We start from the raw sequence: 21,418 nt of genomic DNA, 5'->3' as shown, positions 1-21,418 counted from the left end.
AGAGTGTTCTAATGTTCTAAGTCGCGAGGATGGAAGAACAGAAGTACTTCCGGGCTGAAGAAAAAATCTGTCTTCATCTGACCCGGAAGTGCTATTAAATCACATGGACTATGCGAGACACAGCAAGCTGAGCCAGAGTTGGGTGGTAGAGTGACGGAGCTGCTGGGAGAGGAGGATTGTGCTATTGTATTTTGATTATTGATTTATTTGTTTATGGTGGTGTTAGTGGTGTCTACTATGGCACAATATCAAAAAGAAGAAATTAAAATATTTCTAAGTGCTTTTATTTGGTGTCTTGGACATTTGTCTGTGGGGTTTAAGGAGCAACAACACCCCCTATTGTCACACAGTAAACAACCAGCCTATATGTTATATGATTGTCTAGTTTGTCTGCATCCAGTCTTATATATCGATCTACTGTATATATATATATATATATGCATTTATCATACTTCTATAATCCTTGTGTTTATCAATAAATTGTATTATTCTGTTCCTTAAAATGAGTGTGCCTTAAGTTACCTTGATAGAAGTCTAAAGGCCAGTGACCTCCTCCTATAGCATAGAAAGGTAAGGTAAAAAAGCAGGAGCTTTGCTGAATTATTTGACTAATTACCAGTATTGACAAAGGAAAAAGTGTTAATTAATTAACCAATTAAAATGCACTTAATTCCTACATTTAAATTGACTGTCCCTCGGCGGGCAAGTTAAAATTCCTTTTCAAAATCCTACAGAGTTCGTAATGCCACTCTCGACATTAAAATATCTTTCTTGTTTATTGCTATGTCTTTTTATTAATAAGGGTAATAAAAAATGAAATTGAAGTTTGTTTTGTATTTTTTATTTTTAACTAGTTGTAGAATTAAATGACATAACAAAACAGGAAAAAATTTGTAGTATATCTCAGTAATTATGGCCAATGTGGATGGTATCTCTATATTTTAGTTTATTGTATTTGTGTAAAGTAGTACAGTGTAGCACAAAAAATGTCTTTGTTTAAGTATAACTTTATCAATTATGTTCACCCATTCATTTGAATTCACAAAGTTGGCAAAGTCAACTGCGCACATGTAAGGCTTATTGTACTTGCTCTTGAGGGAACAAGAAACAAACTTTGTGGCTACACAGTGACATATTGTGTGTATACAAAGTCAATAGATGGATTGAGAGAGAATGGGGGTTAGAAGGTTGCTCAAAAGGGTTATGTGGCGCTCTTGATATCTTTGCAAGAGGATGGTCCAAGTCTTTAGAATCCTGTTCCTGTTTTGCTATATGTTTGTGAGACATGGATGCTATCCAGTGACCAGAGACAAAGACTGGACTCCTTTGGTCCTGTGACTCTTCAGAGAATCCTTGGGTACAGCTGGTTTGACTTTGTGTTGAACGAGTGCTTGCTCACAGAGTCCCAAATGAGGCATGTTCCATGCACTGTGAGGGAGTATCAGTTATGGCACTACAGCCATATGACATGATTCCCTGTGGGTGATCCGGCTCACAGGATCCTTGTTGCTGAGGACCCTGAGCAGCTGGATCAGGCTAAGGGAATGCCCACGTAACACCTGGCTGCAGAAGATAGATGATCATTTTCAGAGGGTGGGAATGGACTGTGTGACTGCCTGGGGGGTTGCCAACTGGCATCCTGAGTTTCGTCATGTGGTGGGTGTGGCAATGTGCTAAACCAGTGCAAGCTCCCCAACCTGACCTGACCTGATACAACATACTGCTCTTGTTCCTACATAATAACTTGAGCACATTATATATACAACTTGTTTGCAGAATATATAGCTTATGGAAGCAATGTAAGATCCTGCCCAATAAAGGCTTACTGAAAATAGAAATTATTGTGATTAAATGTGATAGCATTTCATTTATATTATATAACTGTGTATTTTAAACTAGACAGTATTGCATTAAAACTGTAAAACAGTAATTATTAAATTTTATTTGAGAAAATATTGTGTTTAAAGTCAGTAGCAATGGAATGAAAAATAAGGCATATCTTTGTTACCTTTACACAACATAATCATTAATCACTGAAGTATAGTGAATAGCTTTAGAGTGAATACTGAACTGGGCACATTTTATCAATTTAATGTACAGTACCAACTGACACTGTCAGTTTACAAATACCAACCTTACTTTTAAGTCATAGTGGAAATGTATCCTCTCCAATGTCTAAAATCTTTCAGCATTTTCATATCCAAAAATAAAGAAATTTGTTTTGTTATTATTTTTTTGTTACTAATAGGATTCATCCAAGAGGATCAAAATGGAATCTGTCCTGGCTGCAGAAAAATTAACACTTTGGTCCTCTACTGCTGTCTATGAGATTGAGAACATTTGCAAATAATATATAAATATGTTTAAAAGGTCCAAGAAAGAGTTATGACCACTTATCCTAGGGAACCTTGGAAATGGATGGGGGTAACAGTGTAACTACAATATGCCTTTTCATCCCTGAACTTGTTTTAAATCAAACTGATTATACAATTTGTTAAACACAACACATCAAAGTCTACTCATGATTTTATTTATAAAATACTCTTCTGGGATCATGTTACCTAGCAGGACCATGATGTGAAAGGCTTGACACATCTGGCTAGATAAGAACACATTCATCTACACTTCTCAGGTCAGACCAACCATAGAAACTAACACATGCACCTTAATGCACATTGTGAAAACGTACCAACTCTGTACAATGAGGAGGAGGATGTTAGAAGCGTGCACTGATACAGTGCATTGCCGCACCCACCTCATGACAAACCAACTCACGATCCAGATTAGGACCCGAGTGCAGCCATGCAACAGGTGATACCTCAGCACCACACTAGTTCAGATGGAGTGCAACAGTGTGAGTTTTGTTTTTATGGTGGCTGGAGTGCCAATTCTGCCAACAACCCCCAGGTTTTTCCCTGCAGGTTGGAGGGCCTACATGCAAAGACAGATGCAGATTAACGTCATACCCAGGATAGAACAATTGACCAAGCTGTTAAATTAACTTAAATCCCTGGAGCTTAGATGCAAGAAAATTTACCATGATGTCTACTTTTTAAAATTTTCAACTTAGTAAATTCACTTGAAAACTTGTTTGTTTACCTGTGCCGAGGACTGGTGTATTTCAGCAGTTCAGCAAGTTGTAGTGGGTATTTGCAGATCTTTTGGACTGGTGTGAGCAAGAAGCCATCCAATGAGATATCAATCATTTTCTGGAGTAACCGACATGCTTCAAAGAAGAAAACATACTTTTTGATCTTTATTAGCTTGGAGAGCTCCACACAGGCATTAGGGTGATTGTTGCAATATTCCGAGTAGATCTGGAAATCAGTTTGCTAAATGCAAAAACAAAGTATTATTTATTAATCAATTCAAACTTATTATTGTTATTACTTACAAATTTATATTTGCATTTATCATATTGTATATTTATAACTAGCTATATTATCTTTGTGTTTGATATTGTATAACATTAAATAGTTATGTGTTATGCATTTTCTTAAATGTAGTATGCAGTAAATAAAAATGTATATTTGTTGTATTATTTATGTGACTTGTCAGATTTTAAAATAATAAGTAATTGAGGATTTGTTTTAAATGAGCATTAGTCAGTTTATGACCCAGCCATCAAATGTTACAACAGTGTCCAAAATCATTCAGATAAGTTAAAACATCCCTCCATGTTGTGGTACACATACAGTATTTTACATAAAATTGCTTTATTTAGGTTTTAAAAAATAACTGTTTAAATAAACACCATGAATTGTAAGCTAAACACAGCATTCATTTATTCAAAAGCAGTTAAACATGTTTTACTTAATATAAGCAGGCAGGAATGATATTAAAATAACAACATAAAATCAAGTAAACTACACCTTATGTTTATTCATTACTACATATTACTAAATAGCTAGTGTCCTAAAGTAGAATTTCAATATTTTTGAAGTTATTTTTTTACAATTGTGACAAACATTTATTTGCCCCAGTTAATGTAAAGTGCCTCCTTGGGCAAAGGTACAGGACATAGAAGCTAAGTCGACCTTCTGGCTGCCGAAGTATATATACCTTACTGCGGCATGTTGGCACCGTAAATTTAGAGAAATATGAGGTATTATAAAGGAAACTTCTTATCTTTATGCACCAAAGCTAAAAGAAAATGTCAGAATTTAATTGTGTCTGGCCCCTTAGTAGGATTATATAGAGGGAATGTGACTTATAGCAGTTTCTGTTCCCTTCACTGCTGACTAGATATTGGAAATTGGCAATTGTGTTGTTTCTTTGGAAAGGCCTGGATTTTTCAAGAGAGACTGTCTTTGCCCTAAATGGAACAAATCCATTGTTCCATTCCAAAACATGGCAGCAAAACTGCCTGGCTGTCTATCAGAGCACCTTTCAGGATACAATCATGTAATCTTAAATCACAGGCTGTTGTTAATCTTAGATGTTACCCTGAATCCCTGTTATAGGGCATTTTGTAAGTTTAGTGTGGATGCAAACATTAAATTACTGGATAACCAAAAAATAAAGAGCATAATTAAAGCATGAGATAAAACTAGATCCTCCAACAGGTGTACCAGTAACAGTAATTTTATTCAAATTAAAAGCAAAAAATATATCACCAGTTCAGAAACATCTTTGGCATTTTAAATGCTTCTTATTTAAACATTCAATCTCTTGAAAATAAAGATGCTTTCCTAAATTATATTATATTAAGTATAAAATCTGATTTGTGCCTTCTCACTGAAACCTGGCTTAGTAAATCTGACACTATTCCCTTAGCTAAGGTATCACGAAAAGGATACAAAATCCTTCATAAATCCAGAGATATTGATCAAAAAAGTTGGGACACTGTGTAAAATGTAAATAAAAATAGAATGTAATGATTTGCAAATCTCATAAAACCATATTTTATTTACAATAGAACATAGAAAATAAATTAAATGTAAACTGAGAAAATATACCATTTTAAGAAAAGAATAAGGCCATTTTTAACTGAAGAACACATCTCAAAAAAGATAGGACAGGGCCATATTTACCACCGTGTGGCATCCTTTCCTCTTTTAATAACAGTCCTTAAACTTCTGGGAATTCAGGAGACCAGTTGCTGGACTTTTGTGAGAGGAATGTTGTCCCATTTTTGTGTAATATTCTAGTTACTCAACAATCCTGGGTCTTCTTTGCTGTATTGTACGTTTCAGGATGCGCCAAAAGTTTTCAATTTGTAAAAAGTCTGCACTGCAGGCAGGTCAGTTCAGCACCTGGACTGTTCAACTATGAGAACATGCTGTTGTATTAGATGCAGCATGCAGATTGCTGAAATATGCAAGGCCTTCCCTGAATATGACACCATCTAGATGGGAGCATATGTTACTCTAAAACCTTACAACACTGATGGTCATAGTCACTAATGCACCCCAATACCATCACAGATGCAGGCTTTTGAACTGAGTGCAGATAACAAGCTGGATGGTCCCTGTCCCCTGTCCTCTTTAGTCCAGAGGACATGGTATGCATGTTTTCAAAAAGAGTTTCAAATTTTAATTTGTCTGACCGCAAAACAGTTTTACACTTCAGTCTGTTTAAAATGAACTGTAGCCCATAGAAAAAAGGCAGTGTTTCTGGATTATGTTCACATATGGCTTCTTAATTACATGTGAATGGGCTTTAAACTGCATTTGTGGATGGCACAGTGAACTGTGTTTACAGGGTTCCTGCCTGAGGCTCCAAAGCCTGAATCTATAAATCAGGCAGGGAGGTCGATTGCATTCAGGACCACCAAGAAACTGACCCCCAGTATTTTAGTATAGGACCTGATTACAGTCTCTGGTCTAGAGACGTTGAGACAGACAGTGGATTCCAGTCTCCAGGGTCGGTGAAGTCTTCCCCCGTCTCCACTAATGGTGATCAGATGGATACCTCTCACCTAGCTCCAGGACAGCCATGGGTGAACAGACAAGTTCCGCAGGAACCGATGTTGATCGGACTTTCTGAGACAGATATGGATTGCCCTGATGGTGTGCTGCCTGAAACCTGGAAAAAGGCCTAGCAGCTTGTTAAAGGAGTGATGACGTCTCTGCTGGACATTAATGTCTACTACGACCATAAAAAAGAATGTCAAGGCTGTGATATAGATCATCCCAGCCAGACATACCTGCCTCTTTGAACCTGAAATCTCCTACCGTCAAGGTCGCTTTCAGAAGATTCTGAAGATTTTCCACAAATATTGTCTGAAACAACTGACGGTGAAAGTTCTGGGGTATTTTAATATTCTACTGCAGATTCGCAGAATATGCGTAGTGATTGAAAAGACTATAGATGAATTTGAAAATACCAGCTCTATTTATGATACTGTAATACAGTCATTTTATGAAATGGATGAATACTGCTACTCTGTAACTCACCATGTGGCAAATGAGTTTTGTAAGCTGTCAGGGATGCCAGGAGCAACGACCCGGCCGGGACGCCGTGAGGGACCAGATGTGGGTCTGTGCCCATCCTGGATCATGTGGGGGCCGCCTTCCTGGTTGCTTTGGGGGCCACGGGTTAAGGGCATGGAAGCCCCACCCTGCAGGGGCCCGTGGTCACCGCCAGGAGGCGCCCCAATGCCTTGGGGACATGTTCCCTCAGCACTTCCGCCACACCAGGAAGTGCTGGGGGGAAGATTAGGAAGGACACCCGGAGAGCTGCCGGGAGAACAGCCGGCACTTCCGACATGCTTGGGCGTGGCCAACGAGGGAATGCCGGGAGTCACCTGGAGCTCATCCGGGAGAGAATAAAAGGGGCCATCTCCCTTCGTTCGAGGCTGGAGTCGGGTGGAAGAAGGACAAGGCACAAGAGAGGTATGGAGGTGGCCTGAAGAAAGGCGTTTGTGTGTTTGGAGGTGTTTTGTGCACGGAACTGGGTCTGAGTGACCATAATATTGTAAATAGTGTAAATAATAAACGTGTGGTGGTTGAAGAACAACATGTCCGCCTGTCTGTGTCCGGGTCAAGTCCACAAAGCGTAATCTTAATCATGAGCCTATGAGCATATGAACCTATGGACTAAATATGACCTGGAATTTGATGATCTGATAGAACTTGTGGGTAATTCTGAACCTTAAACCGCAACAGTCTGAACAATTCAGACTCCTAAATAAATGTTTTCTAAGTTGTTAAGTGGTGTCAGTGTCTTTTTATCACCAGCAATGGAGCAGGTCTTGGAAAAAACATATTATAACTCTGAGAACGCGGGGTCCTTGGGGGGTAAAGAATCCTTGAAAAGAGCTCTCTTGCAAGAGGGTCACAATATTAGGGACCAAGAGGTGTCCGAGTGGTTATAGGGGCAATACACCTACATGATACATAAACAGGCCAGAATCCATTTTAAAAGGAATAAGGTGTATGTTTCCAATATAGACGGTCAATGGCAGATCGATCTGGCGGATATGACAAACCTGGCTGAGTATAACCAAGGTTACAAGTATCTACTGACTTGTATAGATATTCTTTCTAAATATGCTTGGGTCAGGGTTCTGAAAAACAAAACAGGTAAAGAAGTAACGAGGGCTTAATGAGAAATTTTGGATGAAGGTAGAGTTCCTGTCAAACTTCAGACTGATAGCGGCAAAGAGTTTCTCAATCGGGAATCTCAAAGCCTTATCAATAAACACAGGAGAAAACATTTTACCACTGCTAGTGAATTAAAGGCTTCGGTGGTAGACAGATTCAACTGAACTCTGAAGACCAAAATATGTCTTATTTCAGCTGTTATTTCAGCTACCAAAATATGTCTTATTTCAGCTCCCGGAATACCTGGTCCTATCTGCAGGGGCTACAAGACTTGGTGAAATCTTGAGTTATCACTGAGGCATAAAAATGGCCCCTGCCGAGGTGAATAGTTCCAATTTTTGGAAACACTTTAAAACATTATACAGCTTAACTAAACCCAAAAGAAACCCAAAATATAAATTCAAAGACGATGATACAGTGAGAGTGTCGAAATCCCAGAATCCTTTTACCAAGGGCTATGAAGAAACATTTTCAGACGAGGTATTTACCATTTCTGAACTAGTCCCGAGGGATCCACCTGTCTACAAGCTCAAAGATTATGGCGGCGAAGACATTATAGGTTCCTTTTATGACACTGAGTTACAAAAGATATCGAGGTACGGACGTCTTCAGGATTGAAAAGATTTTGGTGAAAAAAAATATTAATAGAAAAAAGCATATTTTGGTGAAATGGCTCTGATGGCTGAAAAGTTTAACAGTTGGATCCTTGAAAGCTACTGTACGTGCAAGACGTTAAATACTGAGAATCAAAAATAATATTTCATTCACTGTGTGTTCACAATGGAGAGAAAATGTTTTTTTACGTTGTTCAACCCAACAATTCTTCCCAGGATGTTTTCCCTAATAATACCATTGCTGATTTTACCATATCAGAGCGGGGTTTTATACCTTGTACGTCTACAGCGACATTGTGTCTCACCAAAGAGTCGGAGACAGATACATCTCTCTCTTGAGATGCGTACATATTGAGGATGAGATGAATAAAATTACCACAATCACCTACTGTATGACAAGCCGCACTATGCTCTGGTCAGCAAGACTCAGTTTGATACTTTGACCATTGAAATAAAGATGGATCAGAACAAAGCGGTTCCATTTCAGTTTGGCAATGTCATAGTCAGACCCTCTAAGAGGTGTATACACGAGTAAAACACAGATGAGATCTTACCTGGACCCTAGCCCTTGCGTGCATTATTATGAAGCCCAAGTGGGCAACGGCCTCCCTGGGTTCTCTGGGACCCCAGTGATGTATAGGTCTGGGATCTGCGTAATATTTTGCGAAATGTTTAGAAGAGCTTTGCCTCTCTTGAAAAGAGGATTTGAAATTGTCAAACCACACATTAAATCAGCCGCTAAGAATATTGTCAAAGATGTGCTGGCAGGGGCCATGTCCGGAGCTATGACTCGAGGAAGCGAAGAAAATCAAGCGGGGTCGGTCTAATGGTGATGAGGGAATCTAAGAGTAAGGGACCTCCTGGGTCATGTGCAGGCCCGATCATCAAAAAGACGAGCTGTTCAGCTTTTACATCATTTTCTTCTCTCTGCCACAAGGATAAGTCCCGTGACCGCAGAAAAAAGAAATCGAAAAACATTTTTTAACTCAAAATATCTTTTGTTCATCGAATGTCTCAAGAGTGTGTGAAATCCGAACTGGACTTGTTTACGGTACCCTATACTCAGACTAGCATAGAAAAAAGCATCTACGTCGAGGTACCTCCTCTCTCAGCTCTATCTGAAGTCACCCCGCTGGAGATTCTGATTACCAGGAACAGGGAAGACTACTTGGATCTGAATAACACGCTTCTACACATCCGATGCAAAATCTTCAATGCCGATGGAACTATCTGGCCCCCGTGGTCAAGGTAGCCTTTGTTAATTATCCGATAGCCGGTTTATTTTCACAAGTGGATGTAACCATGGGAGATCGCTTAATATCACAGTGTTCCAACCTTTACCTGTACAGGGCCCTTTTTGAGGGATTGTTAAATTAAAGTAATGAAAATTGAATAGAAAATTGAATGCAAAAATGAATTCTGTCTGATGTAAACATTGTATTTGCCGCTCTTTTTGTCAAGAAAGTTAAAGTTTTAGCGGAGGTGAAAAAAGGGGACACCCACGCTCTCACAACTGCCAAAGACAAGTACAACGTGGAAAGAGTGAATATGAAAGTTCTCAGTATGCTGGCCGGGATACGAGTGAGCAATCAGGAGAACCTGTTCTTGGGACAACTACCCAAGTACGTGGTCCTAAAGCATGGTGGAAAATGAGGCCTTTTCCGGGGTTTACGCTAGCAACCCCTTCAATTTCAAGCATAACAGATTCCCGCCAAACCATTTCAGCCCAATTTTGTTAATGACAACAAAGCTCGAGAATATTACAACCTCATGTTGGCCACCGGAAAGCATTTGAAAGACCTGCCTCTAGCCATCAGCCATTCTGAATTCTCCCGGGGATACACCCTGTTTGCCTTTGATTTGATGCCTGATCAAGAATGCGGAAACCATTTCTTATTGACGAAAACCAGGAACATGAGATTTGAAATCCACTTTTGGCAGCCCCTACCCCATACTGTGAATCTAATAGTGTACGATTTCTTTTAAAACATTATTGAAATAAACCAGAGAAGAAACATACTTTATGATTACTAAAAAGCATGAACACCCTGCAGATCAACGAACTCATGTCCAGTAATCCGTACACAGAAAATCTGTTTTACGGAGTGTTAGTGTGCAACGAACAGTCTGAAAAGACACTTACGGATCTCCTGACCATGATCATCATCAATACTCACCGTCAAAAATCAACATGGAGAACACTGCTTGGTGATACATCTCAGAGAAGACAGAACTGGAGTATTTTTTGATTCCTACGTCGCCCCACCATACTTTATCTATTTTCCTGAGGAAATATATAGCTTTTAAACAGAAAATGTAAAAAAATTATTCACCACACCGAACAGCTTCAGAGCTGGTTTTCCACCATCACAGAGGGAAAAGACGCCCTTATAAAGAGGTCATGAACCTTTATTTTAATGAAGTCACCAAGAACGATTATATGGTTCAAAAATTTGTCAGAACCTTGTCTAAGAATACTTCTAGAGGTTTTCTGGATCACCCCTGTATGCAAAGTTCTATGTCCTGTATTTATCTTAATAAAGAATAGGTAGTCTATGTAATCAAATATAATATTTTATTAAACAAAAATATAATTACATTTCAATCCATTCATTCTTTTTGCGAGATCTGGTTTTCTTGCCAACAGGTGCATCTGAAGCAGAGGCTAAGGCAGTGGCAGAGGCAGCAGAGGCAGCGACCCTGTCTGGGGCAGAAGGTTTGAAGCTCTCTAGAAGTTCTCTTGTGTCGGCATTTGGCACGGCAGAGGCTGGAATGTTCAAACCGGCCAGGGCCTTAACAAATTCTTTACACCCCCTAGGTCTCCGATAGGACGGTATGTTGTGACGGGCGGTCAAGTTCTGCATTAGATTGACCATATTTGTCCCGGGTAACGGTTCTCCATGAAACACACATTATAGGCAGGAACGGGAGAAGGGGCCAGGAAGTGGGGTGCCAGCCCACAAAACAGATGGCAAAGCAGGTGGTTGGGGGTGGGGGTGGGATTAAGGAGGGGGGGCAGACATCTATTAAACGGCTCTTGACACTTTGCTTAAACAAGCAGGTAGTTGGAGGATGGGGGTGGGATTAAGGAGCAGGGGCCAACATCCATCAGATAGATAGATAGATAGATAGTAGGAGTGTGACGAGATCTCGTGGTACGAGATCTCGCGAGATCAGATTTGTCTGGCGAGATGCTTCTGGTCTCGCAAGAAGGTGACGATATCCTTGCGTTATTGGCATGATGGAGTGTGAGGAAGAAGTAAGGATAGAAGATGCGCAGCGAGATTTAAATCGTAGGTGTGGCAACATTTTGGATTCCTTGTGGAAATAAGAAATGGCGAAAAAATGACAGACAAGACAAAGACAATTTGCAAACACTGTAAGAAATGAATACCGTACACCTCTGCTAACACAAGCACTATGCAAAAGCATTTAGAAAACAACCACAGCTCGTTACTAAAAGCTGCGCCTGTGAAGAAAATGGAAAGCAATTCAGTTCGCATAAAAGGGAAAACAACCATAACAAATGCCTTTGCAGCTAAACTTCCACCATCCAATGCAAGAGCCACGGCAATAACAACAGACATCGGCGTTTTCATTACAGCCGACATTAGACCATTTTCTGTGGTGGAAAATCTGGGATTTCGGCGACTCATCCACACACTGGAACCAAAGTATGCCATCCCGTCACGCGCACATTTTACTCGCACGGTGCTCCCGACCCTGTACAAGGAGTGCAAGGTAAACGTTGTACAGGCTCTGAAAGAGGCAGAAACCATTGTCATAACTACTGACGGTTGGACTTCTAGGTGTACACAGAGCTATATCACAATTACAGCCCACATTATCAACAGTAATTGGGAAATGGTAAATTGTGTACTGCAGACGCGCCCACTTTTTGAATCACACACAGGGGCAAACGTCGCTGAAGTTTTACAAGAAGCTATCACACAGTGGGGTCTTAAAAAGCCAAACCATTGCATCGCTATTGTAACAGACAATGCGCGTAATATGGATGTGGCTGTGTACGAGGCAGGATTTGAGCCGCACATCAAATGCTTCGCGCACACAATAAATCTCGCTACACAGGCTGGCCTCGGTGTTGTGCGTGTCGCTCGTTTGCTGGGGCGGGTGAGACGTGTAATTGCTTTTTTTCACCGGAGTTCGACAGCTGCCGCGGTACTGACGTCTAAGCAGAAGCTGCTACAACTGCCACCGCACAAATTAATAAAGGACGTCACCACGTGATGGAATTCATCATTGGATATGCTGGTTCGTTACCTGGAGCAGCAGGCTGCTATAGCAGCAGCGCTCACCAGCCCAGAAATAAGACAAAATGCCCGAAACATTGACACACTGGATACCTGCGACATTGTCAATGCCGAATTTCTTGTGAAGCTGCTGAATCCTTTAAAGACAGCTACCACTGTCTTGTGTGAAGAGAAGAGGCCCACAGTGCCTCTCATCGTGCCACTGAAGAACATGATAGAACAAAACATGGCACCAAATGACAGTGATTCCCCCACTGTGGCCGACACAAAGAGAGCAATTCTCAGCAATATTTCAGGCATTACAATATTTCAGAAATTACAGTGGGGATGTATACAACCTGCTGGAGAGCACTGCGCTGGACCCAAGATTCCAGTCTCTACCGCAGCTAGACTGCAATCAGCATGAGGCAGTCTTTCAGAGGATACAGAAAAGGGTGGAACAGTTGCAGCAAAACCAGGTATCATTGACTTGATTTTTTTTCCCTAGAAGATTTATGTTTCCAGTACCAAATTTTAATTGATTTAATAGATTCATGCTGTATTTGTGTGTGTGTGTGTGTTGTAAACATGAGAGCATCAGAGTGAGTGTATTTGTGTTAAAAGAGAGAGGGGGACTGTTTTGCTGCTTGCTAATGTTAAAGTCAGTGTTTCTGCTGCTTAAAGCCCACAGATGAGAAGAGTATGGAGCGCAAGGAAGAGGCATCAGTTTATTGTTCCACACATGGGGGCGAGGGGGTTCTTGAAGCTGAAGGCAGAGCTGAGTCAGAAGAGGAACCTACTTCCAAGAAGACAGCACTTGAGGATCTGCTAGGGGACTCTTTCTCGAAGACAGAACCGCCCAGCAAAGGAATTGAAAGGGAACTGAACTTTACAGAAGAGAGGCATCTATCCCACTTAGTTGCTGCCCTTTGACATGGTGGAGAAAAAACAGCTCCGAATATCCTTTGCTGTCTCTACTTGTCAAAGAATATCTTTCTATTCCTGCAACCTCTGTTCCAAGTGAGCGTGTCTTTTCAACTGCAGGAGACATAGTCACTGCCCAGAGGTCACAATTGCTGCCAGAAAATGTAGACATGCTTATATTCTTAAAAAAGAACATGACCATATCTTAGGCTGTTCTGTATAGGTCATTACCTCATTACCTAGGTCTTAGCTCTTTTTCCATGCTTAAGAAAATTTTGTTAATTGTTTTGCACTCTGAGTTTTAAGACAGCACTACTTTGATAGTTACACTAATTATGGTTAATTGCACGTAAAGGGATATTTGTGTCGTTTATTATTTATTTTTATTTATACTATTTAATTTTATTGTGCAATTAATTGCCTATCAGTTTGTGGCAAAATATTTTGCAGTGTTTACATGTTATTACTGCATATCATTCATCAAAATAGAAGTTTTATTTCATAAAGTTGATTTCAAAATGGACATGCATTTTTTGCATTTTGTGTTTTTCAGTTAAATAAAAGGCTATTTTTGCTATATATTTAAACATTGAGGATTTCTTAAAAAAATGTCTAAAAGTCTTGTCTCGTTCTCGTGAACCCAGTATCGTGTCTCGTCTCGTCTCGTGAGAAAAATGTCTTGTCACACCCCTAATAGATAGATAGATAGATACTTTCATACTTTCTTAATCCCAAGGGGAAATTCACATAATCCAGTAGCAACATACTGACACTAAAAACAATATTAAATTAAAGAGTAATAAAAATGCAGGTAAAAAGAGACAATAACTTTGAATAATGTTAGCGTTTACCCCCCCGGGTGGAATTGAAGAGTTGCATAGTGTGGGGGAGGAACGATCTCCTCAGTCTGTCAGTGGAGCTGGACAGTGACCGCAGTCTTTCGCTAAAGCTGCTCCTCTGCCTGGAGATAACACTGTTCAGTGGATGCAGTGGATTCTCCATGATTGACAGGAGCCTGCTCAGCTCCCGTATCTCTGCCATGAATGTTAAACTGTCCAGCTTCATTCCTACAATAGAGCCTGCCTTCCTCACAAGTTCTTCTTCTTTATACTGCCTCCCCAGCACACCACTGCGTAGAAGAGGGCACTTGCCACACCAGTCTGGTAGAACATCTGCAGCATCTTATTGCAGATGTTGAAGTACGCCAGCCTTCTAAGGAAGTATACTCAGCTCTGACCTTTCTTACACAGAGCATCAGTATTGGCAGTCCAGTCCAATTTATCATCCATCTGCACTCCCAGGCATTTATAGGTCTGTACCCTCTGCACACAGTCTTCTCTGATGATCAAGGGGTCCATGAGGGGCCTGGGCCTCCTAAAATCCACCCTCAGTTCCTTGTTCTTGCTGGTGTTCAGGTGTAAGTGGTTTGAGTCGCACCATTTAACAAAGTCCTTGATTAGCTTCCTATAGTTCTCCTCCTGGCTCAAATGGCTCTTAACAATTTGTCTAAACAAGCAGGTGGTTGGGGGGATGGGGGTGGGATTAAGGGGGAGGCAGACATCCATCAGACGGCTCTTGACACTTTGCTTAACCAATCAGGTGGAAGGGGTGGGATTAAGGTGGAGTCGGAGGTGGGGACAGGTTGCCATTCACCAATCCACTGCCAGGGGGTGGGGTACATCCTTTAAATCCATCAATCAGAGGAAAGCGGCGGGCCTTCCCTCAAAGCCACCAATCAGAGGAAAGGGGCATGGCTTATAGTCATCATATTTGATTGACAGTTTTGACAGTATGTACCTGACATATACTACTTGTGTCTAAAGGGGATCATGAAGTATACAAGTACAGTGGCATTTTGTGCTTTACAGAGAGCTGTCTTAAACCTTATATACCAGACACTGTTTTAATGCTGCACAGATTTATTCTTATTCAAGTAGAATATGGAAAAAAGACAGGAGTGGGACTGGTCGTCTGTGTGAATGTGAAATGGTGTAAAAGGGAGTATATTTGAGTTAAAAGTACAGTTTGTAATTAACACAGTAAAATTTTGGCTGTTGCAATGTCTAAGAAGATAAATTACATCATTCTTATTAATGTTTATATTCCTCCTTCTGCAAATGGAAACTCAGCAAAGGAAATGATTCACTCTGTCACCAACATTTTAATGATGAGTTATAATATGCAGTGACTTCAGTCATTTGAGTCTGGGAGGAATGATGACAAATTTCTATCAGTTTGTGACCTGTTGTGACCACTTGAGGAAATAACAAGCCACACCTGCTGTATTAAAATGTTACAGATGCCTTTAACACTAGAACCCACGAAGCCTACAAAAATATTCATAATCCCAGGCTACCTTAAATTCCTTTGCACCTCCTCATCAGTGTCTTTGTTTTGCAAAGGTGTCAATCAGCACAAAGAGCAGGCAGTCTGCTCACTCATCCCTCACTGAGGCAGCTGAATTAACTTTATTTGGTAGTTAGGTGTCTGAATTTTATAGGGTAAATAATATATTGTTACATGGAATACATACACTTCCATGTGTTCCATGTTTCTAACGATCTGTGTAAATGTAGGATGACAGGAAATGCAAGGCAAGAAATGTTGAGCACATAACTAAAACAGAACCTTTTTTTCATGTAATAGTAACATTCGACAAAACTGTTTGTGGACCTGGAGAAAGCATATGACAGGGTGCCTCAAGAGGAGTTGTGGTATTGTATGAGGAAGTTGGGAGTGGCAGAGAAGTATGTAAGAGTTGCACAGGATATGTACGAGGGAAGTGTGACTGTGGTGAGGTCTGTGGTAGGAGTGACGGATGCATTTAAGGTGGAGGTGGGATTACATCAGGGATCGGCTCTGAGCCCTTTCTTATTTGCAATGGTGATGGACAGGTTGACAGACGAGATTAGGCAGGAGTCCCTGTGGACTATGATGTTTGCTGATGACATTGTGATCTGTTGCGATAGTAGGGGGTAGATTGAAGAGACCCTGGAGAGGTGGAGACATGCTCTAGAGAGGAGATGAAAGAAGATCAGTAGGAACAAGAAAGAATACATGTGTGTAAATGAGAGGGAGGTCAGTGGAATGGCGAGGATGCAAGGAGTAGAGTTGGTGAAGGTGGATGAGTTTAAATACTTGGGATCAACAGTACAGAGTAAAGGGGATTGTGGAAGAGAGGTGAAAAAGAGAGTGCAGGCGGGGTGAAATGGGTGGAGAAGAGTGTCAGGAGTAATTAGTGACAGAAGGATATCAGCAAGAGTGAAAGGGAAGGTCTACAGGACGGTAGTACGACCACCTATGTTATATGGGTTGGAGACAGTGCCACTGACCAGAAAGCAGGAGATAGTAGAGTCAAAGATGCTAAGATTTGCATTGGGTGTGATGAGGATGGACAGGATTAGCAATGAGTAATTTAGAGGGTCAGCTCAGGTTGGACGGTTGGGAGACAAAGTCAGAGAGGCGAGATTGCATTGGTTTGGACATGTACAGAGGAGAGATGTTGAGTATATTGGGAGAAGGTTGCTAAGGATAGAGCTGACAGGAAAGAGAAAAAGAGGAAGGCCTAAGAGAAGGTTTATGGATGTGGTGAGAGAGGACATGCAGGTGATGGGTGTAGCAGAACAAGATGCAGAGGACAGAAAAATATGGAAGAAGATGATCCGCTGTGGCAACCCCTAATGGGAGCAGCCGAAAGAAGAAGAAGTAACATTTGACAAAATGTTGATGTGAGGTGTATAATGTGTGTGGACTGAATTCCTAATATCAAATAAACACTTTCAGAAAATGGATAACAAACCAAGTGCACTTTATTCAAGAATATAACCGAAGAAAAAGAAATTGTCCAATTTACATATTACTGGCAATGTGTGAAAAGTGAAGCCCAACCATTAATCATTAGGAGGCAAACATGTTGCTTTGCAAGTACAGAGGTAAGGAATGCTGTCTTATAATCTACAGGTTGCAGGTTTGATCCCGGGTCTTTTTCTCATTTACTGTTTTGAATACTCATTTGATTTGAGTCTGTAACTGCCAGTGTAAATTTATGGTACTTGTAAAAAATGCTGATAAAAGTAGACACACAAACACAGCTCAATCGTGTACATGTCATTTGAACAATTTTTTTATTCAAGAATCCAAGAATAAAAATGAATAAAATTAATTCAAATTCAGTTTTATTCAAGAATCCAAGAATAAAACTGAATTAAAAAAAAATGTTCAAATTACATGTTGATATGAATGAGCAAGGAAAAATAACATCTTTTACCATACCACAAATTTACACAGGAGGTTACAGTCCCACATCAAATGTCTGCTTTTGTTGTATGATAATAATAATAATAGTAGCAGCTCAATACTCAATGAGCTAAATACAGAGAGGACGCAGGATTCAAACCTATCACCCTGCCATTGCTAAAAGGTAGCTTATTCACTGCACCATCCACACAGATGCATAACAGAGGACCATTATAACTGTGACAAATGGTTGAAAATGAAATGCATGAACACATGCTTATGCGAAAGTCTTTTATTTTGTACCGACTGAATTAATTTCCAATTGAGCAATTTGTTTTTCTTTTGTTTTATTCTTGAATAAAAGCATACTTGTTTTGTTCCACCTTTTGTAAAGGTATTTCTTGGATATTTGGCTTCAGTCTTCACACATTCTATACACTTCATGTCAAAATTATGTTGTTATTACTATAACAAATGAAAACATTTTCTGTTTTAACCATGTGTTTAGCATTTCTTGCCTCAAATTTCCAATGTCATTCTATATTTACACTGATCGTTGTAGACATGGAACTCACATGAAATGTATTCATATCAAATCATGGTATTTCATTATCTATATAATTCCTTACAAACGCATTGCCAGATAAACACTTCAAAACAGACTGTGAGGATTGCAGCAGGTGTGAATGTCGGGGTGGGGGTGGTAGCAGTCTGCGTGCTGCTAAACCACACATTTGTAAAATAAAAGCAGGCTAATAGCGCAGTGATAAGGAGCTACGAGATTCTTGGCGTATGTCAGGAAAATTTAAGGAGGTCAGAAACAACGACAAAAATGGTTAACTTCAGGGATTCTAGTGTTAACTGTAATCAACTTCCTCCTTTAGGCAAATGTGACCACAATCTGATTTATCTTAACTCTAGTTTAAAGCGTGTTATTACAGGGTGACCTGTTACCCCCAGAATAGTGAGGAAGTGGAGCCTGGAGGCTGAAATGGCTCTGAATGACTGCTTCCAAATGACAGACTGGGAAATGATGTGTGAGTCAAATAGGGACAATTTTGCAGGGCTGTGGAGTCGGTAGATAAATGCTCCGACTCCGACTCCTCAGTTTCTAAATCTTCCGACTCCGACTCCAACTCCTCTGTATGTATATACTATGCTAATGTATTTTCTACATCCATTGAAGGAAAGGAAGGCAACATACATGTCATTTCACCACAGAACTACTGGCTAGGAAGCCAACACTCTACTATAATGCCAGATTAAAGACAAACACAATGAAAACAAGGTTTTGTTTATTATTTTTTTTAGCAAATGCTTTACTTACTTGTTAATCTCAGTAGACTTTGTCAAATTATCAATAATCAGACTCATAATCATAACCACACATTAGATATGATCATAACTTAAAGAGTTGAAATTCAAAATTTAAATATTTCTCTATTAAATTATTTCTGATCACTACTTAATCATGCTTAATTTGGTTCTGCCCAATACACTCACAGGTTAAAACAAAGACAGTGTAACATCTATAATGAACTCTGGTTGAAATTTGTAGATATGTTTAGTAAGTCAAGTGTAATAATGGAAAACAATTTAGATGAGCTAACATCAAATTATAATGTGACATTGATGCTTTGGTGCTGGATACAGTAGCTCCACTTAAAACAAAAGTAATTAAAGCATATATAAACTCTCCCTAAAAGACAGCACTCGAGATCTTAAATTACAGTGTTGAAAAACAGAGTGTAAATGGATAGCAACAAAGTTGCACATTTTCCGAACTGCATGAAAAGAGTGTTAAAAAGTACAAAAAACTCTCTTTAACACTAGATTCCCTGAAGCCTACAAGCTGGGGGAACTTTTTGTCTGAGATTCGAAACTTATCATCTCCTACATAAGCAATGGCACTGCACATGTCCTTTGCCAGCATGGCCATGTCAATCAAACACAGGAAGCTGTGCAGTCTATTTGTGACTTTACGATGTAGGAAGGTAAGTAAATAAATATAGGTAAACAACATTTGATGTGCCATTTATGAGTAAAATATAAATTTTTTTTTATATAAAGACCATCAAGAAACATGTGCAGAGGGTGCAGACCTATAAATATCTGGGAGTGCAGCTGGATGACAAATTGGACTGGACTGCCAATACTGATGCTCTATGTAAGAAAGGTCAGAGCAGACTATACTTTCTGAAAAGGTTGGCATCCTTCAACATCTGCAGTAAGATGCTGCAGATGTTCTACCAGACAGTTGTGGCGAGTGCCCTCTTCTACGCGGAGTTGTGCTGGGGTGGCAGCATAAAGATGAAAGACGCCTCACGCCTGGACAAACTTGTTAATAAGGCAGGCTTTAATAAAGGCAGGCTTTATTGTAGGAGTAATTTATTGTTGGACAGTTTAACATCTGTGGCAGAGCGACAGTCATTAAGCAAACTCCTGTCAATCATGAATAATCCACTGCATCCACTGAACAGTGTCATCTCTAAGCAGAGGAGTAGCTTCAGTGACAGACTTTTGTCACTGTCCTGCTCCTCTGACAGACTGAGGAGATCATTCCTCCCCCACACTATGCGATATAATCACAAACAGAACTTTGTACAATACCTTTATGAGCTCTGTCAACCCTGCTGTTTCGTTGAAGGACATGCATGTGGCAGATTCACTGGCAGGATGGCACCCAACCTGTTGCTGCATCCAAATGGTGGCATTTTTCTCCTTTATGCGTGGTGCAGCTGCATTGTTTTTATGTGTGAGTGGACATTTCTTGTGGGGAGGGCTTCTGTTCTCTGTCTCCGATGTAGAACCCTCATCCTCATCTGAGTTCACCACTGTTATAGCATGTCTTTATTTGAAAACAGCAGTGTCAGATCCGGTGGAGTGTGAACGTGAGTGAGAGAATAAAACTTAATAAAAAAAAAAACGCTGGAGTTGGTCTCGTCCGTTACGGGAGATGGACGTCTGAAGCGGAGCTCTGTTAGCAGCGGCTTTATTTTTTTCACTTATTTCTTATTATTTTGAGGTATCCTGTATTTACCCGACCCAAGGGGTTTCCACTACAATATATAAACATGAGTAATAAGAAAGGGGTAGAAAGAACTGGAAAGGAAACTTAAAGCTACATTCAAGACTAGACAGACATCAAACCCAAGTGCGCGGTATGACCTTTCAGAGACTGACCTGGAACAGGCAGGTGAATGCACAGACTTCCCAGGATCCTGTTCCACTGGAAATTCTCCAGTCGAGAGCGAAAATGGAAGCGAAGGTGCAAGTGATGCAGGTTACGAAAGCTTGCCGATTCCAGTAGATCACTTGAAGCCAGAAATGGCCTTGCCATCCGTGCTTTCATTCATTCCTCACGAGCCTGAAACATTGGCTGTAACTGGGGTTGCCACTCCACCTGCGGAGCACGAAAGCCGAAACGATTTCTCCGAACTAAAGGAAATGATCACAACATCAGCTATGGCCACGGCCACAGCCATAAGTGAGTTTAAGAAAGACATTCAGAAAAATATGAAGAAAGATAATAAAGACCTGGAAATGCATCTATACAACAGTTTTAACGCTACCTTTAAAGGTATGCTGGGGAAAATTGAGGAACACATCCAAGAAAATATGTCTAAACTGAAGAAACTTGCTGATCAGTTGGATGACATTAAGCAGACGTTCACAAACCCGAATTAAAACAGCGGAACAAATGGCATCTAACGACGATGGTAAAGCTACAGCTGTGAATTCTGAATACAAGAAACTCAGAGACAGACGTGCTGCTCTGGAAGATGGATGCAGAAGGAATTATATTAGAATCGAAGGTCTACCTGAGAATTGTGAAAGTCCAAACCCA

The 21,418-nt window shown here is 40.3% G+C and overlaps 1 protein-coding gene across 2 annotated transcripts in view; it reads right to left on the bottom strand.

Moving 5' to 3' along the window:
- Positions 1-21,418, bottom strand: part of LOC120536033 (rho guanine nucleotide exchange factor 4-like) — a 402,069-nt gene that overhangs the window by 66,507 nt on the left and 314,144 nt on the right. For both annotated transcript variants that reach the window (XR_005635003.1, XM_039764347.1), the window contains exon 7: positions 3,100-3,332. Coding sequence is in view for 1 of the 2 variants with exons in the window: in XM_039764347.1 (XP_039620281.1) it covers positions 3,100-3,332 (233 nt within the window). In the remaining variant the exon portion in view is untranslated. The remainder of the gene's footprint in view (positions 1-3,099; positions 3,333-21,418) is intronic.

This window comes from Polypterus senegalus, chromosome 1 (genome assembly GCF_016835505.1).
Source record: "Polypterus senegalus isolate Bchr_013 chromosome 1, ASM1683550v1, whole genome shotgun sequence".
In the NCBI taxonomy this organism is placed as follows: Eukaryota; Metazoa; Chordata; class Cladistia; order Polypteriformes; family Polypteridae; genus Polypterus; species Polypterus senegalus.
This window is presented reverse-complemented; position numbering and strand designations above follow the sequence as displayed.